The sequence below is a fragment of the Lithobates pipiens genome, unplaced genomic scaffold (genome assembly GCF_037356315.1).
Source record: "Lithobates pipiens isolate NorthernLeopardFrog02 unplaced genomic scaffold, aLitPip1_a1.2 Scaffold_28, whole genome shotgun sequence".
Taxonomy (NCBI): Eukaryota; Metazoa; Chordata; class Amphibia; order Anura; family Ranidae; genus Lithobates; species Lithobates pipiens.
Window position 1 is genome coordinate 24516306 of NW_027507789.1, and position 23701 is coordinate 24540006.

General features: G+C 44.0%; 1 protein-coding gene across 1 annotated transcript in view; it reads left to right on the forward strand.

Moving 5' to 3' along the window:
* The window catches only part of MYCBPAP (MYCBP associated protein), a 74926-nt gene extending 53460 nt beyond the window's left edge, over positions 1 to 21466 (forward strand). Inside the window, exons 15-19 of the mRNA XM_077458915.1 lie at positions 2826 to 2947; positions 4964 to 5079; positions 10816 to 10958; positions 13398 to 13586; positions 21256 to 21466. Of these exons, the coding sequence (XP_077315041.1) occupies positions 2826 to 2947; positions 4964 to 5079; positions 10816 to 10958; positions 13398 to 13586; positions 21256 to 21381 (696 nt within the window). The 3' untranslated portion in view covers positions 21382 to 21466. The remainder of the gene's footprint in view (positions 1 to 2825; positions 2948 to 4963; positions 5080 to 10815; positions 10959 to 13397; positions 13587 to 21255) is intronic.
* Positions 21467 to 23701: the final 2235 nt, after the last annotated feature.

Below are 23701 nucleotides of genomic sequence, written 5' to 3' on the forward strand. Positions count from 1 at the left end.
TGAAGACAAAAATCAGCAGAAAATCTGATGGTGTGTATGGGGCTTTACTGTAGGGGGGGATGGTCTCACTACAACATGACAGAGATCACTACTCCCGATGACAGGGAGCAGTAGATCTGTCATGTCGCTAAGCAGAACAGGGAAATGCTTTGTTTACATAGACATCTCCCAGTTCTGCCACTCAGTGACACGATCGTGGGCCTCCGGCGGACATCAAGTCTGCGGGAGCCGCAGACACGCTCCCGGAGCACACGGCGAGCTTGTCTGCCGGGAAACATAAGCAGGCGTGCCAGTCTGACATGCCGCATCTCCGATCGTGATAAGAAGCCCCTATCAGAGGCTTCTTACCACATGGCCAGCTGTGACCAATCACTGGTGATCATCGGGCGAACCAGGAAATGCCAGTAAACGGCATTCCTTGGTGCGCACTGACAGGGAGAGCCGATCGGCGGCTCTCCCTGTTGGTGGGGGGGGGGGGTCTGTGCTGATAATCAGCACAGCCCCCTCAGATGTGCCCCCATAATAAAAGACTGCCAGTGCCCACCACAGTGCCAATCACAGCCCACCACAGTGCCAATCAGTGCCCAGCAGTAACGCCTGTCAGTTACCCATCAGTATGTCATCATCAGTGCTGCCCATCAGTGCCACCTATCAGTGCCCATCAGTGCCACCTGTCAGTGCCCATCAGTGCCACCTGTCAGTGCCCATCAGTGCTGCATACCAGTGCCCATCAGTGCTGCATACCAGTGCCTCCTCATCAGTGCCACCTTATCAGTACCTCCTCATCAGTGCCCATAAGTGCCGCCTCATCACTGCCATCTCATCAGCGCCCGTCAGTGAAGGGGAAAACAAAATTTTATGACAGAAACTGAGAAAAACTTTTTTTTTCAAAACTTTTGGTATTTTTTAGTTTGTTTAGAAAAAAATTTGCGGGAAGAAGATGATAAAATTTAGTTTGGGTGCAGTGTTACTGTGTTACATGACTGCGCAATTGTCATTCAAAGTGTGTCAGCGCTGAAAGACGAAAATTGTCCTGGGCAGGAAGGGGCGAAAGTGCCTGGTATTGAAGTGGTTAAGTACATGTGACATTTCAGTTTTTTGTTTTTTAAAATTTACGGATATTTCTAAAATTCTGTTTTCACTTTGTCATTATGGGGTACAGAGTGTAGCCTCGTGGCCTTTGCTCTGATACAGATCGCACTGTCAGCCGTGGGGCCTTTTATACTCCAATCAAGGAGTAAAAACATCTCAGCAACAATCAAGAGAAATGAGAAGCACCTGAGCTAAATTTCAAGTGTTGTTGCAAAGGGTCTGAATATATGCCAATGTCATATTTCAATTTTTCCTTTTCTAATAAATTCACAGATATTTCTAAAATTCTGTTTTCACGTTGTCATTATGGGGCACTGAGTGGAGATTAATCCCTTGCCGACCAGCGCACGACGATATTCGTCGGCACAATGCCACGGCTGGGCAAACGGGCGTACAGGTACGTCCCCTTTAAATTGCGGCATAGTGGGCGCACAGAGTATGAACAGACGATCTGTTATCTTCCCTGCACAGTCCCCTCCCCCCTTCAGTTAGAACACAAACTAGGACACACATTAACCCCTTCACTGCCCCCTAGTGTTAACCCCATTCACTGCCAGCGACATTTTTACAGTGATCAGTGCATTTTTAATCGCATTGATCGCTGTATTAATGCCAATGGTCCCAAAAATGTGTCAAAATTGTCCGATGTGTCCGCCATAATGTCGCAGTCCCGATAAAAATCGCTGATCGCTGCCATTACTAGTAAAAAAATGAATTATTAATAAAAATGCCATAAATCTATCCCCTCTTTTGTAGACATTATAACTTTTATAACCAATCAATATACGCTTATTGCGATTTTTTTTTTTTTTTTTTTTTTTTTTACCAAAAATATGTAGAAGAATACGTATCGGCCTAAACTGAGGGAAAAAACATTTTTTTTATATATTTTTTGGGGATATTTATTATAGCAAAATGTAAAAAATAATGCTTTTTTTTTTTTTATTTGTCGCTCTTTTTTTTGTTTATAGCGCAAAAAATAAAAACCACAGAGGTGATCAAATACCACCAAAAGAAAGCTCTATTTGTGGGGAAAAGAAGACGTTGATTTTATTTGGGAGCCACGTCGCAGGACCGCGCAATTGTCAGTTAAAGCGACGCAGTGCTGAATCGCAAAAAGTGCTCTGGTCTTTGGCCAGCCAAATGGTCCGGGGCTTAAGTGGTAATGAGAAAAAAACATATTTAAACAACTGTAGTATACGGCAGCAACATGACAACATTGAAAAAAGTAAAGGGGGTCTGAATGCTTCAGGAATGCACTTCATATAAGGAATTTTTATAAAATAGGAGTCGAAACATGTGCTTTAAACAGCAGGCCTAAACAGCAGGCCTATGCTGTGGTTTTTTTTTTTTTTTCTTTAGATTAAAGCAAGACACACACAATCTGATTGTATAATATCCTAGCTATTGTGTAGTGTGACAGTGTGCCATTAAATTTATATCCAGATTGTACAAAGTCCCTACCATCTGATTGTAAGCCTTGGTTCACACTGAACTCACACCATTTCATTCCTGATTCTGCACCGATGTCTATTGAAATCGCACCCGAAGTCGCCTAAAGTAGTATAGAAACTACTTTTGGGAATCGCTGTGGCGCCGCTTCATTGATGGCAATAGCCAATAGAACATGTCAAATCACGTGCCAAATCGCTGCAATGTAAACCAGGGCTAAAGCTTGTGTCTGGCGGGACTGTTATGTTCTAACGATGTGCTCTTTTCCTCCCCAATGTCAGGCTTCGGATATGATCCCTGAGGATGAACCACGAGAGACCTTCCTGTGTCATGTAAACAGACTCGTCAGTGAACTGACCACACCGGCTCAGGAGGTTCCTGTGGACCTGTTGCAGCAAGCTTGGTCAGTAATTAATGTTTGCTTGTGAAGTTTCTGAGATTTTCTTGTATATCGTTATTCAAGAAGCAACATGCATAGATAGTATAGGTCAAAGAAGAACTCCGCTAGGCACTGTACTGGCAAAAAAATGTAATGTGTGCGTGAAACCACCTCGACGGCATATCAAGCCAATACTTTTTGTTAAGCTGGCCATAAGTTATACAATTTTCTTTTTCAATTTCTTTTATATTTACCTTCAACTATGTAGTGAAAGGGACTGCCTGACTGTTTACAAATGGAATGACCAGCCTTAGTTTTGTATAGAGTGGGGAAGGATTACAAATGATGTTGGGTTTTATTGCTGCCTGTGTCGCTGCTGAAATTGCACGCTAAAGTACAAAGCAAACTGGGGTTCATAGGTGTGTGCACATGGTGTGACAGGTGTGCCTGGGTATACCCTAACCACTCTGTGTGGTTCAGATCCCCCTTGTCATGCCCCACCCCCCCCCCCCCTTGTGCTGCAGCGCTTCCGGCTTTCCTCCTCTCCTCTCCTCTCCTCTCCTGCCAGCTGCTGCGGGGAATGTTTCAGGTTGGAGAGTGGGGGAAGAAGCTGGTGCAGCTGAGGCTGGAGAGAAAGGGACTGGAGAATCTCTGTCCTCGATCCCTTTCTCTTTCTCAAAAGTGAGACATCGGGGGTTTGTTTAAACGGCTGATATTTCACCAAAGCCCCCCAATGGGGCTCTTAAAAAAATTGTAAAATAATATTTAAAAAATAATAAATAATAATATTATGAAAAATAATAAAAAAAATATTAAAACACTAAGAAAAATAAAAAAATAAAATATAAAAAAAAATAAAAAAATACTGATGCCGTACACTGCCCTACTGACACCAGGCAGAGCTTTAGGGGCTGATTTAGACTCCTTGCGGATTTTGCTGTTTGCTTTCTGCTATACTCCGCAGTATTACTCAGTACAGCAGCCTGCATTTTACAGCCCACTCATAAAATGCAGGCAGAGGTATGGAGCCTGTGGTAGGTCACTTAGTTCTCTCTGCTTCATGCAGCAGAAAAAAACTGAAAAAAGACCATCATTGGACGTAGGCCTGCCAGTTTATTCTGACAGGTTACATGACCCAGTTCTACATTGTCATTTTATTTCTTTTTCAAACGATTCACGTTAAAATTAATTAAATTCATCAGCTTGCATTTGTCTCCCGATCTATTATAACAATGGCTGTCATTTATCATCTAGCTATAGCAAGTATTCTGTGTATGTCAGTGCGCACAGTTATGGGATCATGGAGTTGTTTATATTCCTGCAAATATAGAGTAACATGCAGAGGAGCAATAAACAGAGCCGATCTACATTCTAGTGTATAAGGTCCCATCTCACCCAGGGTCGGTGCTACCACTAGGCAAACTAGGCAGCCACCTAGGGCACACTGCTACCTTGGATGTCCGGCCACTGGCGTTCCTACACCTTCTCTCTAAAGCAAGCAACCAAGTCTCAGCATCAGCAGGCAGCCGCCGCTCTGTTCACACAGTGTCAGAAGCGTATCAGCGACGGAGGACTGTGTCTGTGTCCCGACTCCCGAATGAATGGAAGCAAGCAAACATTCTTTGATGGACACTGCTAGGCTGCATTGATGGGCGCTGGTGAGGCTGCATTTGACGGGCGCTTCATTAAAAAGGTGGGGTATACAGGGGCAGGGCAAAGGGGGTGGAGCCAAGAGGGGGGAGACAAAATTAGGTTTCGCCTAGGGCAGTGATGGTGAACCTTGGCACCCCATATGTTTTGGAGCTACATTTCCCACGATGCTCAACTACACTGCAGAGTGCATGAACATCATGGGAAATGTAGTTCCAAAACATCTGGAGTGCCAAGGTTCGCCATCACTAGCCTAGGATGTCAAAAATCCTTGCACCAGCCCTGATCTCACCAGGCCACAAATGGTAGTTTTGATGCCAGTAGCATCACTTTTATATCAGGAATGATTTTCTTATCTCAGTCTGTATAATTTTACACCTCTGTTTTCAGTCTTCAGCTATGGAGGGACGCCATAGATAAATTAGTGGAACGGTCCATGGAGCTACGGTTTGTACTGGGCATGCCCGACAAGGATGTAACAGCAGAAGTTATAATAGAAGAGACAGGTAATATCTTCTAATTATGTCCAGTATGTATGAATACACTGAATGGAATGGAGTAAATACAAGCTGATGTTACTTGTATGCGCTCACAGTTGCAGTGCAGAGCTTATTAATCAGTTTGACAAAACACCACTCATGGCTTAAAAGCACTATAGAAGTAAAAAAAACTATATAGACGTCTCAATCAAAGTAGTATTAACCCTTTCATGCCTAAGCTTTTTTCTGACATTTGTTGCTTAAAAGTTAAAATCCATATTTCTTGCTAGAAAATAGAACCCCTAAACATCATATATATATTTTTTTAGCAGAGACTAAAATAGCAATCGTTGCAATATTTTATGACACACGGTATTTGCGCAGTGGTCTTTCAAACAAAAAAAAATTTTGGGGGAAAAAAGACACTTTCATGAATAAAAAAAAAAAAAAAGCGAAACCGTAAAGTTAGCCCAATTTTTTTGTATAATGTAAAAGATGATGTTACGCCGAGTAAATAGATACCTAACATGTCATGCTTTGAAATTGCGCACACTCATGGAATGGCGACAGACTATGGTACCTAAAAGTCTCCATAGACGGTGCTTTAAAAATGTTTTACGGTTATCAGGTTAGAGTTACAGAGAAGGGGTTTTGTTAGAATTATTGCTCACAATCTGACGATCGCGGCGATACCTCACATGTGTGATTTGAACACCATTTACATTTGCGGGTACGACTTACGTATGCGTTTTTCATTGCTGTGTAAGCACGCGGGGACGGAGGCGCTTTACTTTTTGTTTCCTTATTTATTTATTTATTTATTTATTTATTTTACAGTGTCCCTTTAAAAAAAAAAAAAAATAATTCTGATCACTTTTATTGCTGTCACAAGGAATGTAAACATCCCATGTGACAGTAATAGGTGGTGACAGGTACTCTTTTTATGGAGTATTCCTTTGCACTTAAAAGTTTTCAGATCGCCAAAATCAGCAGCTATACCTGCAGGCATCACTCCGGTTTGACCCCTTCAAGCCATGAATGCAAATTTGTGTACGGTTGGCGCAAAGGGGTCAAAAAATGAATTGAAAAGAGTAAATTTCTCTTGCGTTCATTGAAGTACACAGTCGGGTCTTTAGATATTGGCCAATGGGCAAATCCAGAAAGTTTCAAAAACGAATTTATATTTAAATACATTTACTGTGCTCCATAATTGTTTTTTTTTTTCCAGATCACTTTTAAACTTTTAACCTGTCTCAGTAGCTCACCAAAAATCGGTCAGGTGGGGGGGTGGGGCTCGAAAACAAACTTTAGCTTAAAGGTTAAGGCTGAGTTCACACCTATGCATTTTTAGTGCGTTGTGCATTTTGCTCTACAGAACGCGTTCCATCTGCAAAATGCATAAAGAACTAAAAATGCATAGGTGTGAATCAAGCCTAACTTCACTATCATGAGAAAAAAAAAGATAGCAAATAATTTTGGTATTTGATCCACCTAGGTTGAGCATGATGAGTCTCTTTTCTTGGCGATTTGCATTCCGATCTGCGTATTGGACCCACACAGACGTACACTTCAGGATGCACTTGGACACTCATGCAGGTCTGTGCATTGATTTCAACAGGCTGCCTGCACGGGGCCCCCTGTGCATCCCATGTGGATGTCAACGGCCATTTGCATGGGTGTAAAGTTCATTATGCCTGTGTGAATACCTGTGACTTCAAAATGATTTGTTTTCTCAGTTGGTTTTGATAATACTGTAAGTATAACTTTTGTTCTTAAAGTGGAAATCCACACTGATGTGCCTGCACACCCTCTCATGTGATGAAAATTCCCATCACACCATGACTGCATCTGCTTTTGTATATGATCAGGGATTCTTTGTGTATATTACAGTACATGAGATGAAAGGACAGAGCACCTTGTCCTTGTGAAACATGAATTTGTTTATTTAAATTTGCTATTAAAAGGTACTCACAAAAGTGCAGTAATCAATCACTTGTAAAATCCACAATAGGTTGAACAGCTCAATTTCTCATTTTCGGGGGCCCCTGAAAACGCATTCAGCTGTATTATGATTTACTGGCTGTGGTCAGAGATTTGAGCCCCGTGGATTTTATAAACAATTGATAACTGCAATTTTGTGAGTACCTATAGAAAAATAGAGAACAATAGAAGAACAATATTGAAAAAAACAATTTCATACTTTGCAAGGACAAGGTGCAGAGTGCTTTCACACTGAAGCGGTGTGATGGCGGGAGGGTAAAAAAAAGTCCTGCTAGCAGCATCTTTGGAGCGATGAAGGAGCGGTCCTTCACAGCTTCTGCCCATTTAAATCATTGGGGCAGCGCGGCTATACCGCCGGCATAACACTGCTATAGCAGCACTTTGCGGTGGTTTTAACCCTTTCTTGGCCGCTAGCGCGGGGGGGGGGTTAAAAGTGTTGCGCTAGCGACCGAATAGCGCCACGAAATTAGCGCTAAAGCATAGCTAAAAATAGTGCCGTTTTACCGCCGACGCCACCCCCGACCCAGTGTGAAAGGGGTCTAAGCCCTTGTACACACGATCGGAGATTCCGTCGGAATGTGTCCGATCGGGGCGTTTGGTCGGATATTCCGACTGTGTGTGGTCTGCATCGGACTGTTTCCGTCGGACCAAATTTTCCAACTTGCCGGAAATATTTTCAGACAAAATGCTCCGATCTGACATACTCCGATCATGTGTAGAGAATTCCGATCGGACAAAGTGCCACGCATGCTCAGATCAAATTCCTACACCAAAGCTATTGGCTACTAGCCTGAATGTATGTCCCGTCGTAACGAAATAACGTCATCATGTTCTGAATGATCGGATTTTCCGACAACTTCATCCGACCGTGTGTATACAACAGTTTCGGACAAAATCCGACAGATTTGGTTGTCGGAATCTCCGACCGTGTGTACAAGGGCTAAGGGGATGCTGGCCCAGCAGCTTTCCTCATTAGTGCTCTGTAGGTGCTGCAGCTGATTGATAATTATGAAACCACCCCCATTAGATTCAATTTCCCACATGGACACAGATAAGCACTCAGGGAGTTCCTTAGAATAATAAAAGGTAGGAATCTGTAGCAAAGTTTGTTGAAATCCTTGCAATGTACAGAGATCACCCAGTTACTCTTTAAGGCTGGATTCACACCTATCAGTTTTAGTGCTTTTTGCATTTTGCAGATTTGCACTACAGTCCATTTAACATGCTTTCCTATGGAACACGTTCTGTAGTGCAAATCTGCAAAATGCAAAAAGCACTAAAAATGCCATAGGTGTGAATCCAGCCTAAAGTATTAGCACTGCCAAATCTGTTTTTTAGTTTTGGTTTTAGTAAAAATGTTTAAAATCCCCCATTAGATTTTTTTTTTTTTTCGCTATCTGTATCGAATTAGGGAAACTTTCCTACATTTCATGTCCCAGAGACAGATGGAAGTGAGAGGAAATCTCTTCAATGTGAGGAGAAATCGGCTTTAACCATTGAAGAGTTTCTCCTTTGCTTTTGCTCCGGTGACAACTGAAGAACTTAAAGAGAAGGTCCACCTAGAAAAAAAATATTAAAAGCCAGCAGCTACAAATACTGCAGCTGCTGACTTTTAATAAATGGACACTTATGCCGCATACACACGTAGCCGACTATCCGACAGACTTAGTCTGGCGGACTACCCGCCAGACTGTACGTCGGACTTTCCGAACGGGCTACTTGCCCACACACTGCACTTTTTCAGCGGACTAATACGGCGTACTAAGTCCACCGTACTATCCGCCCTACTTTTGAAATGAACGGACTCGCCCACACACGCAGAGGAAAGTCCGCTCATTTCAAGCGCGTCTCCAGGTAGGTGGGGCCCGCGAAGGAGATGTCGCAGGCCCCGCCACCTGGTATGGACTTAAAGGGGAACCCCAACGCCGAAAAAATCTTGTCCCTATATAAGTCGCCGCGCAGTGCGTCCCTGGCATTGCGGCCGGAGAGAGCGTCGAGTCAACATCTCCAGGAGAAGAAGAAGAAGAATGGAAAGGGGGCGGCGGCGGCGACAGAAGACCGGGCCACCGCCTGTAAAAGAGCTATAAGAAGGCGCAGTGGCCCGGCAGAAGAACCGAAGAGGGGGACAAGACCCCCGAAGTCGGAAGAAGAGGCCGCGGCAAGGAAGAAATCCGGGCTCCTCCGCTAGCAAAAGAGCTAGAAGAAGATAGCGGAGGAGTCCGGCGAGAAGACCCCCGAAGACGGAAGACCCCCGGAGCTGTGCAATAAACTATTTTATCTTGTGTGTTGTGTTTTTTTTTTTGTACTTTATTTTACAGGTGAATGGGTAGGGGTACATTGTACCCCATACTCATTCACATAGGGTGGGGGGCCGGTATCCGGGGGCCCCCTTATTAAAGGGGGCTCCCAGATTCCGATAAGCCCCCCGCCCGCAGACCCCGACAACCAACGGCCAGGGTTGTCGGGAAGAGGCCCTTGTCCTCATCAACATGGGGACAAGGTGCTTTGGGGTGGGGGGCCGCGCGGCCCCCCCTACCCCAAGGCACCCCCCATGTTGAGGGCACGCGGCCTGGTACGGCTCGGAGGGGGGGGGGGCGCTCGCTTGTCCCCCCCTTTACTGGCCGGCCGGGTAGCGTGCTCAGACAAGGGTCTGATGTGGACCTGGGAGGAACCCCACGCCGATTTTTTTCGGCGTTGGGGTTCCCCTTTAAGTCCATACCAGGTGGCGGGGCCCGCGACGTCTCCTTCGCGGGCCCCGCCTACCTGGAGACCCGCTCGAAATGAGCGGACTTTTCTCCAGGCGGGAAAAGTCAGTTTATTTCAAAAGTATGGCGAACTGGCACACACACGGCTGGATTGTCTGCCGAAATGCAAGTTTGGCGGGAAGATTGGAGTGCAAAACTACTTTCTAAGTCCGCCGTACTTTCGGGTCAAAAAAGTATGCCGGAGGCTACACACGGGGGGATTGTCTGCCGGACTTGAGTTTGCCGGACTTTTCCACCCGATTGTTTGATCGTGTGTACGCGGCATTACCCATCCCAGGGTCCAGCAATGTCGAAGCCAATCAATCGCTCAGCTCTTGGCAGCTGCTGCCACCATCCTCGGTGAGGGAATCAGGAAGTGATGCGTTGCGGCTTCATTTCCCGGTTCTCTGCTGCACATGTGCGAGTCGTGCTGCACATCCTAACTGGTCCCCGCTATCTCCTGGGACCTATGTGTTTCCCAGGAGACAGCGGGGGGGGGGGGGGGGCAGGAAGGGGCGTTACTCTCGTGGGAGTCTATTCCCAGAAGTGGGTGCAAATACCTGCCAAATGTGGCACCGGAGGGGGGGAGGGTTCCGAACAGCGGAGGTTCCATTTTTGTGTGAACCTCCGCTTTCAAATCTCCCATCACTCTCTGTCCTCATGACAGTAGTCACCAGCAAACATAGGGAGGAAAATTCTTCCCAGGGTTCCCGGACACACTATCCAAAAAGAAAAGTTGTCTTTTACTTTAAGGAGAACAATGTTATTCAAGGAAAATGAGTAAGTCAAATCTTTTCAGGTCACCACCTCAATTTACAATATGAAGAGGAATCAGAAGCTTCAATGACCAATATATGTGTTAGTCACCATGAGATCTTCCCTGTAATTGAAGGTGAATCCCTTGAAGGGATTTACGCAATCTTCTCTTGAATTGCCTTTATAAAAGAGATTCCTGTGTTTTTAACAGAAGAAAAATCATTTCCTGTATTATAAAACTAAACTTCTCCTCTTGTTCTAGTGGTGGATCAGAAACGTGGGAAGGCAGGGAAAGACGAGAAGAGAACAGGAGGGACAAAAGACGATAAAAGAACGCCGGGAGGAAAGGAAAGAGAGGAGAAAAAAGGTGGAAAGCAGGGAGTAAAGGATAGATTGGAAAAGGAGGTAGGTATATTGTTTGGTTATTGGTTTATATAGCTTCAAACTCATGCCAACAAATGTTTGGATTTATATCAGAGCACAACCAGAAGGTATAAACTGGTGGGCCAAAGAGAACCAAGAAGACCTCCACTGAACCAATATGAAGCATAGTAAAACCTTCTTAAAACAAAATAGGGGTTATTTACTATAACTGGAGAGTAAAAAAAGATGGTGCAGCTCTGCATAGAAATCATAGAAGCCAATCAGCTTCCAGGGTTTATTGCCAAAGGTAATTAAACAATCTGAAGTTAGAATCTGGTGCTGCTGTGCATGACAGCCAATTAGCTTCTAAGTGCACCAGTAAGGCCGGGTTCACACTGGTAGGACAAACGCTCAGACATTGGGAGCTCATGTCGCATGACATGTGAAAATCAACGTTTCCCTATGAGAGCCATCTTAACTGGTCTGACACAAGTCTGTCCAACTTTGAAAATACTCCCTGCACTACTTTGGTCTGACTTTGATCCTACTTCAGCCCATTGAATATCACTAAAGTCGGATCACGGTCTTAACTGACCCGACTTTGGCATGCGACTTGTGCTGTGATGATCTTAAAGGGGACTCCACGCAAAATGTAAAGAAAAAAAAAAAAAAAAACGGCATGGGTTTCCCCTCAAAGACCATACCAGGCCCTTCGGTCTGGCAGGGATTTTAAGGGGAACCCCCATGGCAAAAAAAAGGTGTGGGCCCCCCCCCCAAATCTATACCAGACCCTTATCCGAACACGCAGCCCGGCAGGTCAGGAAAGGGGGTGGGGATTAATGAGCGCCCCCCCTCTTAAACTGTACCAAGCCGCATGCCCTCAACATGGGGGGTGGGTGCTTTGGGGCTGGGGGGCACAAGCCCCCCCCCCCCAAGCACCATGACCCCATGTTGATGAGAACAAGGGCCTCTTCCTGACAACCCTGGCTGTTGGTTGTCAGGGTCTGCAGGCGGGGGGCTTATTGGAATCTGGAAGAGCCCTTTAAAGGGGCCCCCAGATCCTGGCCCCCAACCCTATGTGAATGAGTACATGGTACATTGTATCCCTACCCATTCACCTAAAAAAAAGTGTAAAAAATAAAGTACACAGTAATTTATTAAGATAGCTCCAGTGTCGCTTCCGATTTCTTCTCCCCTCTCTGGCTCTTCTGCCTCCTCCGCTGATGTCTACTGCCTCAGACAATTCTTCTCCCCTCTCCAGGTCTTCTCCGCCAACGTCTTCTAGCCCTCTCTGGTTTTTCTCCCTCTGTCTGCTGTCTTCACCATCTGCCGGGTCTTGTCCACTCTCTTCTCGCTCTTTTGCCAGGTCTTCTCCAATGTCTTCTCCCTCTGTTCTTCTTCCAATGTTGACTCAAAGCTCTCTCCCACTCTAATGCTGGTTGCGTGGTGTGCCACTACTTATATTGGCATGGGGCGGGGGTCACCGGGTGATGTCATCTGGAGGCCCCACCCCTTATTACGTCACCACCTCATCATGCCCCGGGGAGTGATGTCACTTGTCTCCACCCCCTTTCCCGACCTGCGGGGCTGCGTGTTCAGATAAGAGCCTGGTATGGATTTTGGGGGGGACTCCACGCCGAAAAAAATGGTTCCCCTTAATATCCATAACAAGCTGGTATACTCTTGGAGGGGGAACCCATGCCGTTTTTTTTTTTTTATTTGGCGTGGAGTTCCTCCTAAAGATTCATACCACACACAAAGTCCCTGGCATTGTCGAGGTCCAAGTCGGATCCCCTGCATTGAAGTCAAATGGATGTCAGACTTCAAGTCACAGGGCAAAGTCGTACGACTGTCGTGTCATACCAGTGTGAACCCGGCCTAAATCAACCCCAAAGTATCCACATGTCTCACTGCTATTACAATGTCACATATACTAGTAAAAATTAAACCCTCGACTGAGGAGAGTTGGAGCCTGTCACCCCTCATGGGTACACACTGTGACCAGACTCCCTACATTCAATAATCCATTGAAGCACAAGATGTCTCACCTCGGTATTGTGAAGTACAGTCAAACTGAAAACCATAATCAATCAATAATCAGTCTCACTTTATTCATTTTTGGTGAATACTGAATTTCCACGTACAGCCCGGTCCTCCGATCTTTGGAGGTTCCACAGGGATACAAATGTTTTTTTACTTTGCTTGCAGGCACCAGGCGTAAGGTCACTGCACTTCAGCACTGTTATTATATTTGAAATGTTTTATGCCAGGACAGGTAGCCCCCATGTGACAACTAAATATTGCAATTAGATAATCCTGACTGCTATTATAGGTGTTGGATAAGATATACTGTAAAATAAGCATTTATCTAATTGACACGAATAAGCACATGTGATACATCAGCAGTTTTTGGCATTTCTTTGGCTGCAAAGTTGGGTGCATTTTAATTGAAGGATTTTTTTTTCTTTATATTTCATCCAGGACCGTCCTAGCAGCAGGAAGTTGAAGGGCAAGGAAGACAAGAAATCCTCAAAGACGACAGCCCTCTCTGGAGAGAACAAGGAGCTGGTATCATCCGGAGAAAGCCTGGACTTGTCTCCCCCACAGTCCCGTCTCTGCCAAGTAGATCCAATTATACAAGAGAAGTATCAGGAGAGCTTGTATACTGAGGTGTGTGAATGGATGTCCACAGTCCTATGGGTGAAAATAGAATCCCAGGCTAATAGGACACTCAACTTTTTTGTTCAGCCATGTATTCCTCTGAAGATCAGTAAAAGTATTTTAAAGTGAACCTGTGAGCCATCTTAAAGTGGAACTAAAGCTATTGATTTAAAGTGGAATTAAACTCATCAATTTAACTGTTTCCCAAAATGGTTAGACTCAGGGCATGCCATGAATGATAAGTGTCCCAGTTGCATGCTCTCTCAACCAAACTAATGTCATAACTGATCACACATGCAGCACCATGGTAACTGGAGCTCAAACAGAGACCAAGATGGCAGCCTCCTTGAATGCGAAGACAGGAGAGTTTAGTTCCACTTTAATTTTATGTGGGCTGCCAATGGCTGGCTTCATTTTGAAAGGTCTAGGGCAGTGATGGCGAACCTTGGCACCCCAGATGTTTTGGAACTACATTTTCCATGATGCTCATGCACTCTGCAGTGTAGTGGAATATCATGGGAAATGTAGTTCCAAAACATCTGGGGTGCCAAGGTTCGCCATCACTGGTCTAGGGGCACATAACCAGAACAAGTGTGCAGCCAGCAAAGTCAAAAGTTTTGGTAAAGTAGATGGTAAAGTAGATGTAAACCCAATCTCATATAAGTTTTACATGGTAATGTCATTTCATAAGTGATTTTCAATCTTTTAAAATTTCCACCATTATTGAAATAACACCTGCTGCCATCAAGGTTCTTGGCCAGGCCTTTCCTACAGTTGGCTATGTGACAACTGTCTTTAATATTTGATCCTGTGTTGTCACCCTGTCACGTGTGTCCTTTGGTGGAGACCAAGAGCAGCTGTACTGACATGCATTGCACAGACATGGTTCAACGTAATTATCAGGAAACTGGTCAAAAGAAATGATGTGCAGCCAGTGCATGCAGACAGAGGCTGGAGGAGATCAGCAATGATGAGATGAAAAAAAAGAGGATGGCGAAAAAGGTGTAAACAGCTTTTTTTTTTTAGGCGTAAAACATGGAAATTGTTAGATATGCTGCGAATTGGCAAACAGAATGTCATCCAGTTACGATTTAAATTTGCTATAACTGTTCTGTGTCAGTGACTGAAAAAGCATTGAAACCAGTTAGTTAGGTAGCTTTTTCAGAAAGCGATCTACAGTTGTGAACACCATATTGACATGACAAGTTTCCTTTAAATGTAAACATCCTGGCCAAGAAACTGTACCATGAGGTGTCTGCCATTAACATTTTAACCAGGTGTAACTGATACGCCCACTGGAACACCTGAGTGCTAGACCCGGATTGCCTCCATGGTAAATAATCAAAATAAGAAACGGTTGCACCTCACATGGGCTCCAAGTAAAGTTTACTGTTATATCAAAATATCCAAAATGACACCAGAGGACATCAGCAGTGGTCAAGGTAGACGCGTTTCACAAAAATGATTAAGCACATTTTTTGTTTTTACTTTGACCACCTCTGGTGTCATTTTGGATATTTTGATAGTCTAGTAAACTTTACTTGGAGCCCATGTGAGGTGCAGCCGTTTCTTATTTGAACATTTAACCAGCAATGCCTTTCTTGTGTGTGCTCCTTTGATTTTGGCATCACTTTATCTAGGGCTTGACTTGCCCAGCTTTGGTGCTGCACATCTGTCATATCCTTGTCCAATGAGAGAACTCTCATAGAGGTACTTTCATCTGATGGGGAGATAATGAGTGGGCAGGGTGTGGCTGTATAGGTTGGGGCTTAATTGAATAAGAATGAAGAATAACTTCAATTATATTATTTTTTGTGGGGGGGTCAATTAAGAACTAAGTAGATCAGAAGTTTAAATGTAAATGACGACATCTGGAGTAACGGAAACTCTAGTTTAAACTGGCCGGGCTTTTGTTACCCCAACCTTGCATTTAGGGTATGGGGAAGCAGGGTCACTTTATGATATGAAATGCAATCATCAGTTTTTTTAAAAATCACAGAGCCTCTTCCTCCTCCGATGGTCATCATAGGCTGGCCAGTCCTATTTACTATAGGCCAGTGGTCTCCAAACTGCAGCCCAGGGGCTGAAAGCGGCCCTTTGCTTGCTTTTATCCGACCCTTGAGACATTATTCCTGCCACCGACATCACCAATAGGGAAAAATTCCTGCCACTCACACCCATAATAGGGCACTATTCCCCCACTGACGCCAATAATGGGACATAATTCCACCCACTGTCACCAAAGATGGGGCATTGTTAGGACGACAGTAAACGGTCCCTTTGATTAGAAAATTTGGAGATCCTTGCTATATAAATTCTCCTCCAAATATATATAAAACTGCAGTTATCCCTAAAAGAGCTCTGTAATTTAAAGAATAACTTACTCCCATGCGCATTTGTGGGACTTAGGCCATCCTGGCGTAACCAGGCAAGACAGCTGATTCTGAATCCCAAGGAAGCCGGTGTTGGTGGGGATGCACGCAGATGTTGCATCTCTAGGACAGAGGTGAGTATAGTTCCACTTTAAAAGAAAAAAAAAAAAAAAAGGTTGCCTACAAAAGAAGACTTATAATAGTTGCCTCTTTAGTTGGCAGCGAGTCCTCACTTCATCGTTTTCAAGAGCTACAGCCTGCAACAGACTTGAATTTACTTGGAGACAGAATAGGGAAATTCCAGAGCAGCCATTCTCAACCAGGGTTACGTGGCACCCTAGGGTTCCTTCTGAAATGGCTAAGGGTTACTTGAGCTATGGCTAACCGACCTCCTATAGGATGGTGCCTGCATAGTTCCAGGTCAAATGCCACTTGGCAGAGCCAACAAGACTGCAAGGGTGTCATTCTGGTCACCCCTGTAAGGTGGGAATCCTTAACATATACCACCACCAATGTAAGGAGCATTTTCCCAATGATCTTCAATAGACTTATCTTACTAGGGGTTCCCTGAGACCTTAAAAATATTTCAATGGTTCCCCTGGGTTATAAAGATTGAGAAAGGCTGGCCTAAGTTTGGGTCAAGAAAATATACATCATAATAAAGTAATATCCTATTCTCCAATAATAACTTATATTCAATACTAAACATGTGACAAAAAATATAGGTATAAGTAAACATAAAATAATTATAATAATAAACCCACTAGGTATCTAGTCAACCTGACCTCAAAACCAGAACTCATTGTTAATGAGCCACAAACAACCAAAAAAACATATATGCAAAATGGTGAAAAGGGAAGAGGAAAACATTATATCCAGTGTACTTGGCCTTGGCTTATGGCTCTCAGGCTTCTTGGGCAGGAGCGCGGCCTGAATGTTGGGCAGGACTCCCCCTGGGTGATAGTGACTCCACTGAGCAGCTTGTTGAGTTCCTCATCGTTGCATACAGCTTGCTCAAGGTGTTGGAGGATGATGCAGGTCTTGTTGTCACAGGCAGCATTGCTGTGCAGTTTGAGAATCTCAGCCATCAGATACTCAAGGATGGTACCAGACAGATGGGAGAAGTAACTAGAGCAGAAGTGTAAATTTAAGTGACAATATTTGGAGTAATGGAAATTCTTGTTTACAATTAGCTGGGCATTGGCATAGTTGGTCCACACCTACAGGACTGAACCCCATTCTTAACAGCTTGGTTACCCCAACCTTGCATTTATGATACAGGGAGGCAGGGTCTATGATATGAAATGGAATCATTTGTTTTTATAAAAATCACACAGTCCCTCTCCTCCTTGGATCTAGGGGTGGGAAGGGGGCAATAGAGATGCTTCCTTTTTGCTATGAGCTGAGGCCATCTTAGGGCGTATCAACCTGCTGGTGTCATCGGTAAAACGCCATCTTTGCTGGCTGGGAATGCTGTTTCATTACGCAATTTATTTTTGTTTTTTTTCATTGTAATAAATTAGTTTTAAAGGGTTTTACACTATACGGTTTGTTTCTTTACTTTATGCCCATAATTGGTGATTTGGAATGGTCGGGAGTTCTATAAATATGGGCCATGAGTGTGAAATCAACTTTCTGTCATTAGAAGGTCCCCGATTCATGGTGAGAGTACATCTGATTCCTCTTGGTGGTGGCTTTCTTCAAGTGTTGACGATTTTGATTTACCATTTGTTTTCACATGTAAGTTTTCACCTGACTGTATTTATTATTTTTCTATTGTATTAGCGCAGCACTTTACTTATGGTTATCTTAGGCTGGCCAGTCCTGTATACTATAGGCCGTTGCAGGATGATGCGGGTCTTGTTTTCTCGGGCAGTGTTGCCCACCAGCTCGAGAGTCTCAACCATCAGATACTTAAGGATGGAGCCAGACAGATTGGAGATTTGGCCCTGACCCAATCGGCAACCAACTTGGACCTGCAGACCAGCCTGAGATGATGGGGTTCTTGGCCTTAGCACAGGCCTTTCCTCCTTGTTTACCAAGTCAAGACATGCTAGCACAATACTAGACTTTCAGAGGAAAGAGGAGAAATAGATGAAAGAGGAGAAATAGGTGAATAAATAAATGTGCGCTAAACCTCCAAGCAAAGAAGAAGGTGATGCATCTTTGGTCAGTGGAAAATGATGGGCAATATCCTGGAGATTGAATGAAAGCTGAAGAAATTTGAACTCTTCCGCACCCTATCCAAAATCTAAAAAAAAAGAGACATTGGGCTGAAGTTGGACATCCGTGTTCTGGAAATTTTCAGAAGCTTTAATTTTTCCATGCACCCATGAAACCATTTTGACGTGAACCAAATAATAAAATGTTATGTGCAGTGTACCTTTATATGTGGGTGTCTGCAGAATATGGATCCTTCGATTTTAGGATGAAGCTTTTATAAAAAGACCTGTGTTTTCTGCGAGGCAACACTTTATCCCTTCGTTAGCAGCAAGTGTCTCAGAGCGAATCCAGGCAGAGTCAGGACATGGAGGTATAAAAAGAATGTTCTTGGAAGGAGATCGTATAGATTATTAGACTTTAGGGAAGGCCAAGATGTGCTGGCCTCAGAAAGAAACTGGGGACTTGCTCTGTACATTGATTAAGCATACAATATGTCCACAAGGCGTTCCCGTGGGACCTGTATTCTAGAAAGACAAGTCCATACACCGGCAGTCTGGGCTGACGTCTCACATCCTGAGACTGAACTAATTGGACACCAGGGCCTGAGCACATGCCTGTGGCAGCTGTGAGCCCCATCTTAGCATTAGAGCTGTATGAGTGAGGGACTGTGTGTTAACTGTTTACATTACTCCTATTGGTTAGGTGTCTTGTAACTGCTTAATGTAGTAGACCTAAACCCTAAAGGGATGATGTTTAGTTTGCTAAAGCACTGAGAATCATTAATGATCACATGTTTTTTAAATACTGTTTTTACCTTTCTTTTTTTTCATCCTTCATTGCATCTCCGCGCTGCTGACCTTCTCCGGGTTCTTTCAGCCACTTCCTTTCTACATGCACTCAATCCACTGAGGACTGTACAACATTGCTCTGTACCAGCTTCCTGATAGTGGCAATGGTAGACCATGCTTAGGCAATGCATGCGTCTATTGGCATGTGAAAGAGTGACAATGCAGAAGTACAATCAGGAGACCCAATTGTCACTCTATATCCTCCTGAGGTTTCTGAACAAGGACCTTCTTGGCAAGATTGCCAGATATTATTTTCATGAAAGATTGAAAATGAATTTAAAAAGGCATTTACATATTAAAGGGTAAGTATCTCTGTGGGTGATGAGCTGTCAGTGCCCATGCAGCCGATGTAGCAATCCAGGGATTTGAAATCCCCGCTCTTCTTCCCCTTCTTTCTGTAGGGCTTCCAGGATGGATCAGAGAGATTACAGTTGGTCAAAGTGGTCACGTGCCAGCACAGGACCAATCAGAATCGCTCTGATCTGTTTCTAAAGCCCTACTGAAAGAAGGGGAAGAAGAGCGGGGATTTCAAATCCCTGGATTGCTACATCGGCTGAATGGGCACTGACAGCTCATCACCCACAGAGATACTTACCCTTTAATATGTAAATGCCTTTTTAAATTCATTTTCAATCTTTCAAATCTAGTAGCTTTCATGAAAATAATAATGAAGACTGTTACATCAGCTGCCTGGGCTCTGACGGCTTGCAACCCACAGAGGTAAGTACACCGAGGATCGGGGGGAGGAGTAAACCTTATATTAGATTTTAACAACTAGGTTTAGACCTGATTTAAAGTGAATCTAAAGCCTGCACATTTTTTTTTAATTTAGAAAGAGCGGTGAGAGGGAAGAAAATCTTTCATGTTTTTATTGTTACCTGTGTCCCCAACTGGGGAGAGTCAGTCTCTCTATTTGTGCTGGTGGCACATTGTTGAGAAAGGAAATGATGGGAGAATGCAAAATTCTGAGTTGTCACCAGAAGAGGAATAGGAAAGTTCCCATTGGGGATACCTATTGTGGTGACAACTGTTGAAGAGTGCATTTCCCCCACTTTTAAGACATTTCCCCATTTTCTGTTGCGTCTACAGGAAGGGGAATCTCTGTAGTGGTTCCGATCTTTCCTACTCTTTACGTATTTTGGATTTGGCCATGAGCCCTTTTTTCTTTGCTTACCTTGTTCTTGGAGCTCTTCAGGTCATCATGGGTACTGAATATATCTTCTTGCAGCCGAAACCGGGAGGAGGAATTTAACAGGGTTCTGTAAATCATTGAGGCTCATGAGACTGTAGGCAATTCAGCCATTTTATCTCTAAACTTGGGCAAAGTGGTTGGTGCTTTGCTGTCAGTCACAAGGCTAGTGGGTGAAGCTGGGTGTGTCCCGCTTCTGACGGGCAGTGCAGAGGAAGGATATGAGCGGTGATGATCTCTACAACTTACATAACTTATATAACATAACCTGCTGTAGTTGTGGCCCCTGCACAGGATGACACCTCTGCAGTGATTTCCATGCTGCAGCATTAGTGTTGTCACCCTGATCGGGGAGTGGATTTTACTGGTAGGACCACCAGGAATTAATATTATGATTAAAGGTTACATTTTTAAGTTTGAATGTATAACAAGTGATATATAATCAATTTTGTTATTTTCACCTATAGTCTTACTTTTCACCTATCGTCTCTTCTCTCTTTTCCTTTCTCTTCTCTCTTCTTAAGAAAAAAACTCTCTTTTCTTTTTTCTTCTCTAGAAAAATACTCCTTATTAACAATTAAGGTTTCCAAAAAAGTCTTCTCTTCTCCTTTCTCTTCTCTTCTCTTCTCTTTTCTCTTATCCTTTCTCTTCTCTTCTTTTCCTCCTCTTCTCTTTTTCTCCTTTCTCTTCTCTTTTCTCCTTTTTCTCTTCTCTTCCCTCTTCTTTTTTCTTCTCCTTTTTATCCTCTTCTATTTTCCTTTCTCTTCTCCTCTTCTATACTCTTCTCTCTTCTTCCTCGTCCTTTCCCCTTTCTCTTGTCGTCTCAAGTCTCCTTCTTCTCCTCTGTTCTCTTCTTTACTCTTCTCTCCTTTCTCCTTACTCTTGCCATCTCTTTTCACCTCTTTACTCTTCTTGCCTTTACTCTCCTCTTCTATTCTCTTCTTTTCCTTTTCTCGTCTCCTCTCCATTACTCTTTTTTTTTTTTTTTATCTTTTCTCTTCTCTTTTTCTTTTCCTTTTTCCTTCCCTCTCCTCTTCTTACAATTTATCTATATTCTGCTTTCTCGTTTGAGCTCAATCTTACAATGATATTTTTTTTGTTTTCAGTTTTATGGAATCCTGGTCTCAGTGGCAGAAGAATTGGTAACAATTGCGGAAGACCTAAAAAGCAATACGACCCCCAGTGGGAATCTGGACACTTTGGAGAGCTTACAGTTCATCATTCCTCAATAGAGTTTCACATTTATGTTTTTGGCAGAACTGTTTTTACACTTGCATTTAATGCCCCTCCCCAAAAATAAAAATACATTAAAAAATGGTTTCTTGATTTTGCATCTTCTATAAAGTTTGACGAGAAACCATACTAAGAGCCTATGGAAGCGGCCACTACTCTCTTTGCCTACTGAAACTGCTTATTACTTAGCGATGAGGCTGATACAATGGCTTCAGTACTTTCTAAATCACTTACCTGGAACAAGTACAGAAACAGATCAATTGGTTGATTGGCAGCACTGGTGTGCACTGTTGGGACTGCACTGATAATCAGTGCCCTGATTATCAGTGTCGATGTCCCTTTAACACAAACCGATTATCGCAGGGGGCACGTGGAAAGCGTGATCACGGGAGGACGTGCATGTACATGCATGCCCTCCTGGCAAAGTAGGCCTGTGCTGTGGCCATCATATGGCTATAGGGAGAGTGGGAAGCGGTTAATATAACTTTAATCCTGAGATTTTCCCTGTAGTATTTTTTTTCTGCCACTAGATGTCCTCAGCCTGATGGTCATTATGCAACTCACTTCCTAGGAGTCCAGGTCATTCTGGACACACCCCCAGCCTGTTATTGGATAGTGAACAATGATGAGCTCCTCTGTCACTCTGAGTTCTCCTCCTATCAGAACGTTCCTTGTCAGCACATGAACTGATTGGCTCCTTGTTCTACCACCCCTTTAAAAAAAAAATGTCCTCAGTTTAGGTTGATATGTATTCTTCTACATACTAGTAATGGTGGCGATCTGCGATTTTTTAATCGTGACTGCGATATTGCGTTCCTGCTCGGTTAACAGGCAATCGTGAGTGCCCGGTGGACATCACGGCTGGCGGGCACGCGCATCGGGTCCCGAGCGACATGGCGGGGGCGCATACTGCCCCCAGACAGCCGGGGAGCCAGGACGTCATATGACGCCAGCCCAGGATGGGAGATCCCATCTGCGGACCTCATATGACAATGGGCGGCATTGAAGTGGTTAATGATATACAGTATCTCACAAAAGTGAGTACACCCCTCACAGGTAGTGAGTGTACAGTTTGTATAACAGTGTACATTTTCTGTGCCCTCAAAATAACTCAACACAGCTATTCATGTCTAAACCGCTGGCAACAAAAGTGAGTACACCCCTAAGTTAGAATGTCCAAATTGGGCCCAAAGTATCAATATTTTGTGTGGCCACCATTATTTTCCAGCACTGCCTTAACCCTCGTGGGCATGGAGGTCACCAGAGCTTCACAGGTCACCACTGGAGACCTCTTCCCCTCCTCCATGACGACATCACAGAGCTGGTGGATGTTGGAGACCTTGCGCTCCTCCACCTTCCATTTGAGGATGTCCCACAGATGCTCAATAGGGTTTAGGTCTGGAGACATGCTTAGCCAGTCCATCACCTTTACCCTCAGCTTCTTTGGCAATCTTCTTATAGCCTAGGCCATCTTAATGTAGAGCAACAATTCTTTTTTTTCAGATCCTCAGAGAGTTCTTTGCCATGAGGTGCCATGTTGAACTTTAAGTGACCAGTATGACAGAGTTAGTGTGATAACACCAAATTTAACACACCTGCTCTCCATTCACACCTGAGACCTTGTAACACTAACAAATCACATGACAGCGGGGAGGAAAAATGGCTAATTGGGCCCAATTTGGACATTTTTACTTAGGGGCGTACTCACTTTTTTTTGCCAGCAGTTTAGATATTAATGGCTGTGTGTTGAGTTTATTTTGAGGGGACAGCAAATTTACACTGTTATACAAGCTGTACACTCACTACTTTACATTGTAGCAAAGTGTCATTTCTTCAGTGTTGTCACATGAAAAGATAGAATAAAATATTTACAAAAATGTGAGGGGTGCAGGGCAGGACTTAGGGTGGCGGGGGCCCCTGGGCTTGAGTCACTTTCGGGCCCTACCTTCTATACATTACTGTATTTATTGGCGTATAACACGCGCCGGCGTATAACATGCACCCTAAGTTTAGGAGGGAAGTTTAAAGTAAAAAACTTACATTTAAATGCCCATCAATGCAGCTTTATCAGTGTCCATCTGCAGCCTTGCCCATCCATCTGCAGCCTTGCCCCAGTGTCATTTGCAGCCTTGTCATTGCAGTCTTGAAGTTTAAAAATGGCGCCGCCAAGATACAGAGTCCTGTGTATCTTGATGGCTCTCGGGTCCTCTCGGCGGCTCTCGGGTCATCTTGCAGTCCAGAGCGGAGCCGAGAGTAGCCAAGCGTACTCAGCTCAGCTTGCAGTCACGCCCAGTCCCTGTGTTATGTCCATTATAGGGC